The 11,699-nt window shown below is 44.5% G+C and overlaps 1 protein-coding gene across 3 annotated transcripts in view; it reads left to right on the forward strand.

Moving 5' to 3' along the window:
• Samd13 (sterile alpha motif domain containing 13) overlaps nt 1-11,699 on the forward strand; it is a 32,768-nt gene that overhangs the window by 13,840 nt on the left and 7,229 nt on the right. For all 3 annotated transcript variants that reach the window (XM_028788110.1, XM_028788111.1, XM_028788109.1), the window contains one exon: nt 1,277-1,388. In XM_028788110.1, the coding sequence (XP_028643943.1) occupies nt 1,281-1,388 (108 nt within the window). In that variant the 5' untranslated portion in view covers nt 1,277-1,280. The remainder of the gene's footprint in view (nt 1-1,276; nt 1,389-11,699) is intronic.

Below are 11,699 nucleotides of genomic sequence, written 5' to 3' on the forward strand. Positions count from 1 at the left end.
GTTAATCCGATTCTGTTATAGTTCTCACCCTGTGACCTTATGGCCAGGCATTCACTGTCTTAAGTTTTCTTAGCTCTCTGCTTTTCTGGTTCTCCATCAGACTTTGCTTAGAACATTGTAGAGCCCCTCCAGCCTTTACCTTCACTTGTTTTCTAGTTCTTCCCACCAACAAATTCCTAGTTTTTCTAATTCAAATGGACAAGTACAATTGTAGCAACTACTCTGTTTCCTGGTACCAGTTTTCTTTATCAAATACCAGACATGAGAGCATCACATTCCCCTGGCTTTGCATTGTTCACACCTCCATTCAGTTGTTTCAGGGTGGATCTATAACATGCTTAAGGGAGTATCATATCAAAATGAACGCTAGTGTATTAGCATTCACTAGAGGAGCGCTCTCTCTCTCTCTCTCTCTCTCTCTCTCTCTCTCTCTCTCTCTCTCTGTGTGTGTGTGTGTGACCACCTGAAATGAGTCTGAAATGAGACCATCCCAGACGCTGCACCGCTGCTTTTTTCCCCCACTGTCCTTTATTCCCTCCTCTCTGAACCACTGAGAAGGGTTACCTGAGCCTGATCCCATCTACCTAGTCGCTGTAATTCATTCTGAACAACGTTGACTGACTTCCTTAAGTACATGCTTGACGCTCGGAATAATACAGGGGAACCAGCCCAGGTTCACATGTGTATCTTTGGTCCACATCCCTCACTTGAGTCTTGAGAACAGTGTTAACCCCGGTATGACAGGTAGGTACTATGGTGGTAATTTGAATGGAGTATTGAGTCTCAGAGCAGATTATAACAAGTGATTTCCTAGCAGTGCCAGGGAGTACCTTAGTGCAGAGGTGACCCTTGAATAGGTAGGAATGGTGAGGTTCCGTCAGGTTGAGAGAGCGTCACAAGGGGAGGGGCAGAATGCAGCAGAGAGGCTGTCTAAAGGAATGGCTTCCTGAGTCCCATTGTACAGTGAACATTCCTACAGAAATTACAATAGACATATTAAGCTACAGCCCATCAAAAATGAGTAGAGAAACGGTATTTGTGGTAATCATTGTCATTCAAGGTCAAGCACTTCACTAAGAAAGCATTGGCTGCACCGGCGTGAGTAGGGATCATGAGAAACATCATGAGTCCTTCTGTGGCTAGACTGGGATAGACTCCGAGGGAGAGGAGCACCAGGCTCCTAGTGAGCTGGCTCAGACCAGCCCTGGGAGGCAAGGCAGTGAGCCTGTGCATACCTGCATACATGCCACACTCTGACTGCATTTGTATTTTGCAGGTCCATGGAAAATGGGAGGCCTCCCGACCCCGCAGACTGGGCCGTGATGGACGTTGTCAACTATTTCCGAACAGCGGGATTTGAGGAACAGGCTGGTGCATTTCAGGAGCAGGTAACTCAGACTAGAGAGACACTGGTTGCCAGCAGCCTCATACTGAGAGGGGAATGAAGAGGGAGACCAGAGAGCACTGAGCAGGCAGAGAGGCACCTAGACAGCAAGGAGCAGCAGCAGGAGACTGGCAGCTGGTGGTTGCTTTCTGCAAGAGGAAAGCCCTGAGGCTAGAGCAGAGCTCCAGAGAGGCCGGCTAAGATCATTTCCATTGGAGGCCCCTGAAGGACTGATCATGTTCATCGAGGGAAAGAACCAGTCCTGTCTTCATTACAGGAGGAAGTGGGCTGCAGGAAAGAGAGGGAGACAGACTCATTAGTGAGGCACACAGTGCTTACTACCACTACAAGTTCCAGGTCCCAAGGGACTGTTCAGCCCCAGTGATTTGCTTTGCGGGTGCTCGTCAAGGTAGAGCCTAGGGTGCAGAGTCAGGTTCAGGATGCTGTGTGCCTGCACGTGTGTCCATCTGTCCAGGGGAAAGTTACTGGAGTTCTGTGAGTCTTCGTTTCATGTCTTTAACATGAGATTGTTCATACTTGATTGACAGGGATATTGTTCTGACAATCTAAAGGAAAAATATACAAATTTCCCCAAAAGGTCTTAGTTGATGTTCAAAAACATTAACTTCTTTCTATGGGGCCCAGGAGTTGATGTTAGAGACAGGGAAGACCAGGCATCTCTGTTCTGGGAAATCTGTGACTCCATGGAGTAGGCTGAGCCAGCAGCTGTCTGGGAATGGCCCTCCTAGAGGCAGATAGGGGAAGAGCTTGTGGTCCTCCCTTCAGAAGACAAAGCTCCTGCCCCACTGCAGCAGCCTGGAGTCTCCTAGGTGTTACCTTCATTGTCTCATAACCTAGGAGAGAGAATTGCATGAAGGCTGTGTCTGGGTATCCGCTTTACATCCCATCACCAGAGCTTATCCGCACAGCCCAGATTCAGATAAGTAACCCTTTAAGCACCACCTAGGCCAGTCTCCTCCAGCAGTATTTCCTTCAAACTTGAGCCTTACACATATTTATTTTTTTGCTAGTTTGGAAAATTTGCCAAAATAGAAGCCTAATAACTCTACACCCACTAGAAGAGTTAAAATTAGAAACAGAGTTGGTACCAAGTGAGCATGTGTAGCAAAACAGGATGCTCCCACACAGCTGGCGAGAGTGTGAAAGAAGCACTCACACCTACCAAGATCAGCAGGTTCACTCCTGAGTACTCACCAAAGGAAAACTGCGGCATATCTCTAAGGAGATCTGCCTGAAATTGTCATCAGCAGCTTTTCCCACAGTTGGTAGAACTCGGAAGCCTGGGATGACAGTTGGATACAAAACGAGTGTACACACTGAGATGTACACATAGTGGAATAGCACCCAGTAATGAAAACAAAGGGATTCCTGACATACACAGCAGTTTAGATGAATATCAGTAACATCATACTGGATGAGACAAGTGTTATGCACCGGAGTTCATGCCAAATGGGTCCGTTAAATTTTCAGCCTGGTAAAACAGATCAATAGCCAAAAGTTAAAAAAAAAAATCAGTACTTGGGTGTGAATAGGTAGAGATGGGGGAATGATTTCTGAAGGGATATGAGGGAAACTTCTGGTGGTGCCAACATTCTGTATGTACTGGTGGTATGTGTGTGTATGTGTGTGTGTGTGTGTGTGTGTGTGTGAGAGAGAGAGAGAGAGAGAGAGAGAGAGAGAGAGAGAGAGAGAGAGAGAGATATCTTACTGAGGGTTAGTATATTCATTACTTATGGCCAAGACAACTTATAGAAGAAAGAATCTATTTGGACTGATGGCCCCAAAGGGTCCATCCAGAGTGACTGAGCATGGCAGCATGTGGCAGGCATGGTGGCACGAGCAGGAAGCTCACATGTTAAACCACACGTACATGGCAGAGACAGTGAACAGGAGTTGGGAAGAGCCTGTAAGTCGGATTGCAAAGCCTTCTCACAGTGTTATGCTTCCAACAAGATCACATCTCTTAACCTTCCCAAACAGCACCACACGCCAGGGGTCAAGTGTCCTATGGGAGACATCCTCATTCAAGCCACTACAGCTGGGACAAGAAGGCTGTATACCACTGTCTCCTGATCAGGCTGAGGAACGTAGGTGTCTACACATGCAGTCACTGCATGGATACTGGCTTGTTCAAATTAGTCATATCTTTACGTTACATGGCCTATGAATTTTATATCAGAAGGAAAAGAACTACAAGAATACTCAACAATGACATAAAAATTATAGTATTTGGAGAGGAATATATATGTGTGTGTGTGTGTGTGTGTGTGTGTGTGTGTATAAAATAAAGTAAGTTTAGAAAATTTTAATTGTAAAATTTAAGAGGAAGGATGTAAGTATTCACAAAAAGTAATTTTCCTCATGTCTGAAAATTTTTATAATAAAATTCTAGTGGAAGATAATAGCTCAAGTTGGAAAGTAAAAACTAATATGTCTAGGGCATATTTTATTTTAGTTTTTAATGGTACAGTATCCATTTGTGTCATTGAAATTGAGTAGCTCTCTTCTGAAATTAAATTTAAGTAATACTATAAAAGGTTTACAAAAAAGGGGGGCTCAGATAAAAGGTTTCCTGGCCAGGTTCCTGATGCCCAGAACCTTCCCAGGTTGCATCTATGCTGACTACTGCCAGGCACCCCAGGTGAGAGGAGGGGGCAGCATGCTCTCTGGGCCTTACAGATTCTGTACAGAGCCTTGCAAATGAGATTGGCCAGCACAGAGCTTGGCCCAGCAGTGGCATTTTCTTCCCAGGGATGACCTCATTGTGGCACTGGGGACACTGAGATGTAAATTGGAACATATCATTGAGAAATCCCTCACAACATCGATATAGCTAGTCTGCCAACTCTGGAGCTTGATAAACGAATTCCCAGAAGATGGCACGTGTCTTGAAATTCAATTCCTTCATATATTGGAGGGTAGTTTGGTGGGTAAGGAGTGGGCCTTGAATTAATCTCTGGAAGTGATTCAGCTCTTTCTCCTGCTCTGATATTTTCATTCCCATTGAAGAGATTACAGATAGGGGGCTTGTCACATGATGACATGCCATGTCATGCTGTGATTCATGGGGACTGAGGCGTGTCCTTTAACACATTACCTGCCTTGTCCACCCACATCTTGCCTCAACATCTCTTGATATGAACACTGAAGGTCAGCCCAAACCCATGTCCCTTTCAGGTGGTACACTGTTAGGTCATAGCAACCAAAAAACCCATAGTAAAACATTTTAAAATCTCTTCAGTGCTAGGTTTGCCTTGCCATTTGGCAGGAGCAGTGCAAAGACAGAGAGCAACCATTAAAACACCCTTGAAAAGAACAGGTCCCGGGTGGGCAGCACAGTTGCCAGTGATTTGGTGGAGGGCATCCTTTCAGGGACTATCCCTACAGCCTGGATGTTTGAGTTCCCCATAAGACCCATAGTACAGATCTAACACTAAATAGAATGATCCTAGGAGTGAAGGCTCTTGGGAGGACATCAGATTTGGATGAGATCCTAACAGTGGGGCCCCATGATAGGATTAGCGCCCTTCCAGAAGAATTGAAGTAGCTCGCTGTCCTGCTCTGTCTGCTGTGCCCCTGCATATGGCTTTAGCACAAAGGTGGCTGGGCACCTGAAGCTGACTAACCTCCTTTTCTCATTGTATGCACCCCACTTCCATTAGCAAATAGAACCATTAAGATTCCCTGGGGCTCAAAGACTTGCATCAGGTTTTCTGGCAAGCCTCGCTTAAGCCAAGCTTAAGCTGGAAACACATCCAACACCACCAAGAAGGAAGTCCAGCATTAGGACCACATGTGGGGCAGGCCACACTGCTCTTCTAACCAGTCCTCTTCATGCTAGGGATGTGGTCTTCTCTGGGTTCAGATGGTGGCTTCTGGCATTAGACTGCTGTTCTTCATCGTCTGGGGTCTTTATGCAACTGGATTCATTAACATGGTTCTGCAGGAGGACCCATTGGTTAGGGAAAGTGGGAGTCAGGGATGGCTATGCGCCAGCACCACCCTCCCACAAACTCTGTGGTAAAGTGACCTATTTCCCAAGTATCTTAGTAACGGCATGAGCGGAGTCATTACCCCTGGCTTATTGTCCCCTCATTTCTTCATAGTCACTTGGTAGTCCTGAGATGTTTGCTTTGATAGGACTCAGCTGTCTACACAGTTAATGTAGAGTTAAACAGTGAAACATTGCCTAAGCTCCTACTTTGAGTCTCAGATTCCATCTTGAGATGGGTCCTTCTGAAGTAGGCTTCCTGTGGCATAGAGCGAGACATGAAAGTGACTTGAGGCTTAGTGATTTTTTTAAGTGGGTGATTAAAAAAAATAACTGATGCTTATTCATGGACATGGGTTGCCTGATCTCAGCAAAAATTCTTCCTCCTACCCTAGAACATTATGGTGGGGTTCACTGTATTAGACTCCGAAGACTAATAAGCAACATGTTCTGATTTAAGCAGTGTCAGTTCTTGACAGTACATTCTCTACAGCCCTTCACCACTCAAGCTGGATCTGATCCCAGGTTACAGAAGTAGTCCTCCCAAGGGTTGTGTTGTGCTCCCAGGTCACAGAGGTAATCCTCCCAAAGGTTGTATTGTGATCCTAGGCCACAGAGTTAGTCCTCCCAAGGGTGGTGTTGTATTCTCAGGTCACAGAGGTAGTCTTCCCAAGGGCTGTGTTATGCTCCCAGGCCACAGAGGTAGTCCTCCCAAGGGCTGTGCAGTTATTTCACTTCTCTGTCTCCATCCTTCTGACTCACATGTACTCACAGTGTGGAAGGAAGACACAGGTGGAAAGCTGACATTCAGTCACTGTCATGTGGTTCCGACCGTGCCTCGTTCCCATTCCTATGAGTGAGTGAGTGAGTGAGTGAGTGAGTGAGTGACATCAGTCATTTTATTTCTGGAACACTGTGTCTCTCTGAGATTGTTTTCCCCCTCAGAGTATCATGACAAAATAACATGCAACAGAAAGTGACAAATTAATTTTACTCTATTACCTTTCCCTTAGCCATAGGAACTAACAATCTCTCATTTGAAATACCCATCTGAATAAGACATAATTTGGAACCTGAAGGCTAGACTTTGTTCTGAAGGCACCCTCTTAATAACGACAAACAGAGCTTTGTATTGCTGCAGTTTGCCAAATACACTTCTCAAAAGCAGATAGCTAGGTGGGAAGCCTATCAGAACAGTATTGGGCTCTGCGCCCAAACTCAGGCAACTGTGGTGACTCGAGATTCACGATTCTCATTAGACCAGGGACAAGCCCTGCCTCTGTGAGCTTCAGGTTCCTACAACACTGGAGCCCTGCTTTGAAATATGTCACAAAATTATGACAAACTTACGTACAAAATTGTTCAAGTGAAGCGTGATTTCTCGGGCTTTATGACAAATTCAGCTCTAAATTGGGCCAATTAAAACCTCACACCTTAGAGGGGAGGAAATTTTATTTACCTAGTCAGCATTTTGTACTACCAGCACTGAAAATATCCAAGGTACTCTGATGCTTGCTATTTCTTAACAGTTGGGGGAATCTGAATTGCTTAAAATATTCTATAGTATAGTGAATATATAGGGGATATGGCAACTCACTCACTTCAATTTGTAAAGATCAAGAAAAAAGTTAAAAAGCAAGCAAATAAGTAATGCTAAGCAGAAAGTAGCCAAAGGGAGTTAATTGAAGGCAAAACTGGTAATGAAAAATACTGAAAATATTTTTCTTTATATAGAGTTTATTTCATTTTCATAGACTAAGCTAAGCAGCTAAATCAGTTGTTTGAGATAAAAACAACAGTAAAACAGAAAGAGAGCCATGTGTGGAACGTTTGCTTATTTAGTGATCTCCATGGTTCTGACAATCCCCATGAAGAAAGGATACAACATTAAAAGGAATAGTAACAACAAGCATTAATAAAGCTGCCTAAAACCATCACTGTTAGGAGAACCTCCCAAAGAAAGCCCAGACTATTCCATTCAGTGGAAAGACCAAACACAGGCCGTGAAACACTTGTTGTCTTGGCAACTCCAAGATACTTGTATTGAGAGCATTGCGCAGATTGATTGACGAACAGTAGGGCTGAAAAGCAAGCAGGGTACAGGGAAGAACTTGGCTCTCCTAGAAAAGAAGCCCTGAGATCCATCCACCAAGGAATTCAGGTCCAACAGTGAGGGGTCTGTGAGTGTAATGGCTTCGACTGAGTCACACACACCACACACACACACACACACACACACACACACACACACACACTTGAAATTTTGAACCTGAGCTGGTGGGACTGTTTGACAAGTTCTGGAACCTTTGGGAAAATGGGGAGAAGACACCATTAGAAATAGGGGGATACTAGTGGAGAGAAGTTGTCTAGAAATTTCTAAAGGGCTGGGTTTTATGGAGAATGAACTAATCAACAAGTTCAAAAGACCTCATAAAGGTCATGTCCAGTGGGGTCTGGGAAGTTGACCAGTGGAATTTCACTGGTGCAGGTGGGGAGGAGGGTGGAGAACCCTGCCTGTGTCACACAGGAGTGAGTGGAAGGCAAGCAAGTGTAGGGAGAGACAGACACCAGAAGGTCATTGGAGGATATGGGCTCTCTTCTAAGACAGGAAGTCTAGACTTATTGATATGCAGGAAGTAACCAAAGAATTAGATCAATTAAAATGACAGGAAGTGAAGAACAGTTAAATGAAGCAGAACTCCCCCAGGGAAAGGAATTCAACCCTGCTTGTGGAAGAGCCCGAATGTGGGGAAACTGGAGCTTTATGTCCTGAAGATATCAATATAAAATGGTGTAGCACTCTGGAAAATTGCTCAGTGGCTCAGCAGAAAGTCAGGCATAAATTAGCATGACTCTGCAGAAAGTCAGACATAAACTACCATGACTCAGCAGTTCTTTAAACAGAAAAAAAAGGGGGAAAGCTCAGCTGCCTACACTTGCACAAAAGGGCCATGAAGATATCATTCACAGTAACCAGGCAAAAGCAACCCAAATGCCACGACCAAGTAAATAGCTAAACAAGATATGGTATGTACATAAAATGGACAACTATTTATCCATAACAAGGAGGAGTACAAGGAAGAACTTTGAGAACATGCTAAGTAATTGTTATGTAATTTATCTATATGAAATATCTGAAGTAGACACTCATAGACCCAGAAACAGATTAGTGATCACCAGGAGCTGAGTCACCTGCAATGAATATAAAGTTTACTAGAATGACAAAATAATTAAAAGTAAATAGTAGTCATCACTGAACAACATGATAAGAGTAATTACTATGCTACTGTATACCAGGAAATGGTTAACACTGCATACTTTATATGATATAAAACTTAATTTAAAAATTAAACAATTGTATTATTTAATTCCTATTTATAAATAGTTATTGCATGTGTATATGGTTTAGTGGAACACACGTCTCAGAGCATTTATGTGGAGATCAAGTGATGGTAACATTAGAGCGTCAAGTCTCTCTCCCCACCTTTACGTGAACTCTACGGATGATACCCACGTCACCATGGTTTTGGGGTCTCACCAGCCTATGATAAAAAATTTTACTACAGTAAAAATTTCTAATGTAATCCTAATCATAATATATGATGTTCAGTTGGTTGGTAAAACTTTTAAATATTTTATTTTAAAAATATGAAGGAGTGCTGAGGGCAAGGCTGCTTTAAGCTGCACTGGAGACCTAGGTGATGATCAAGTTTATATGTGAACTTGACCAAACCAAGGGATGCCCAGACCAGTGTAGGATTATGGTCTGGGTGTGTCTACAAGAGTGTTTATGAGGAGATTGACATTTGAATCAGTACACCAGGGTGGGTGGGCATCATCTCAGCCGAGGATGTCTCTAGTAGATAGCAAAGGTAGAGTATCCTAGTTAACATAACTGTCACCTTTGTATAGCCTGGGGTCAGCTGGAAAAAAAAAGAGTCTCAATTGAGTAATTATCTTTATTAGCTTGGGCTGTGGGAGCGTCTATGAGGGCTATCTACTTTGATGATTGTGTTAGGGTAATTCCCTCGTGGGCAGTATCTTTGCACCAGTAGTCCTGGAGTACCCAAGGAAGTAGCTGAGCTGAGCCTATGAGCAAGTCAGCAAGCAGCCTTCCCAGCCTTCCTACTTCAGGTTACACGATTTTGATTCCAGCCTTGACTCCCCTCAGTGATGGGCCTTGACCTGGAAGTGTAAGCCACATAAATCCTTTCCTGAACTAAGTCACTTTTTGTCAGAACATTTTATCATAGCAACAGGAAGGAAACTAAACATGGAGGGAGAATGGCGCTCCCCTGTGTGACCTGAGGTATCTGTCTTCTGCCATCAAACTCGGCAGCTCTCAGTTCTCAGGCCTCAGATGCTGACCAGGGCTCAGCCAACCCTCTACTTCAACCATCTCCAGTCTCCAAGACTTTTCAATCAGCACCACAAATTTTCTGAGTTTCCAGTTTAGTTAGGCCTTATCAACCACCATTGGGTTCATTTCCTCGGATGATCCAATGTGTTGTTTTGGGGAGACATTTAGGGAATTCCTGCCAGTTTCTCTTTTTGTTTTCTGTTTTTGTTTGCTTTTTTCCACTTAGATTGAAAGGGGGGCGGCAGAGGTTTAATTAGAAACAAAAGAATAGTAGTTAACAGTTAAAAAGGACTGTCAAGGAGAATGAGAGGGGAGATGGTGAAAGATAAATTCTGCTTCCATATTGGACCTATCCTGCTATGGTTGTGGGAGTGGGGTGTGTCATCTTCGGGGGTTTTGTTCCATTATTGTCAGCAGCAGTTAATTAGGAGTTAAAGAAACAGAGTCACAGGCTCCTCCTGGTGTGGGTGTTCATAGCATGGCCACAAGATTAGTCTTAGAGGCTATGTTGCAGGATTAGTGGAAGAATGCCCCCCTGCCAACCATAGGCCCCACATAGAAGGATGTAACGGGTCCTGGACCACTGCATTGGAAAGAAAGGTTGATTTGTAAGAGGGAGAGAAGACAGGGAGGGGCTGGTTGGGTTTTGGTGCTGCAGAGGTTGGGCTTGTCAAGCTGATGGCATGTCAGGAATAGGTTCTAAATGTAAGTAGACCACTGTCACAAACAGGTGAGACCATGACAGATAGCATGGTTTATTTCTTCCTCAGACCAACAGTCTGAGGAGAATGATAGAAATGGTTTGCTTCACTGTATTTCATAAGGCCAGGGGATGGAGCCTATGTCATTCTTGGGGGCAGTTTTCAAGATCCTCTGGCCACTGACACCAGTAGAAGAAGGAAGAGCAAGAAGGCCCCAAGCAGGTGGTGAGATAATCTTCCTGGAAGAGGTATACCTCCACCCCCACACACCCTTCCCATCTCCATGGCTGTAAGTCAGTGGAGGGCTACAGTAAACCGTGCAGTCTGAAGAATGTGAGGCTATGTGTCCTGTGGAATGGGTAGTGAGATGCTTAGTGCTGTAGAATCTCCTGGGAGACAAGCCTGGGGTGTGCCTACCTGTGGGGGATTATTCTTCTTTGTATTAACTGACATAGGGAGAGGCACCCACTGAAGCCGGGCTGTCTGTACACAGAGCCAGGGAGGAGCCAAAGCATGGAGTCCTGACCATGGATCCCATGTGATCACCTGCTTCAAGGTCTACTGCCTTGACTCGGCCACCACGACAGACACCTTGAACAGTGGGGCAGAGTAAACCTTCTCCTTGTAGCCGCTTGTAGCCTCTGCAGACACTACATGCAAATGGCACCCAGCACCGCACACAAGCAGTACACAGTCATATGTGTGGGCATTTTGCTACAGCAACAAGAAAGAAGTCGAGGTAGGTAGTGAATGCCCCTGCCTTGCTAGTCCCCATGCCACTGCCTTTTAAAAAGTATTTGTGGTTTTGATATTGCTACTTAGTTTAGTTTAAATTCCAAGATAACCTTCCAAAAGGTTCACATTGATGAATAGATCAGTAGGTACTGAATCAAGAGTCAATTTCAGATTTGGTTCCCTAGATGCCTCCATTAACAATGTGTCCTTTGATAGTGTGTCCATTGACTGACAGTGTGTCCATAGACAGTGTGTCCTTTGACGGTGTGTCCACTGACAGGGTGTCCACTGACAGTGTGTCCATTGACTGACAGTGTGTCCACTGACTATGTCCATTAACAGTGTGTCCATTGACTGACAGTGTGTCCACTGACAGTGTGTCCATTGACAGTGTGTCCATTGACAGTGTGTCCATTGACAGTGTGTCCACTGACAGTGTGTCCTTTGACAGTGTGTCCACTGACAGTGTGTCCATTGACAGTGTGTCCACTGACAGTGTGTCCTTTG

Source organism: Grammomys surdaster, unplaced genomic scaffold (genome assembly GCF_004785775.1).
Source record: "Grammomys surdaster isolate TR1022 unplaced genomic scaffold, NIH_TR_1.0 125701, whole genome shotgun sequence".
Classification (NCBI taxonomy): domain Eukaryota; kingdom Metazoa; phylum Chordata; class Mammalia; order Rodentia; family Muridae; genus Grammomys; species Grammomys surdaster.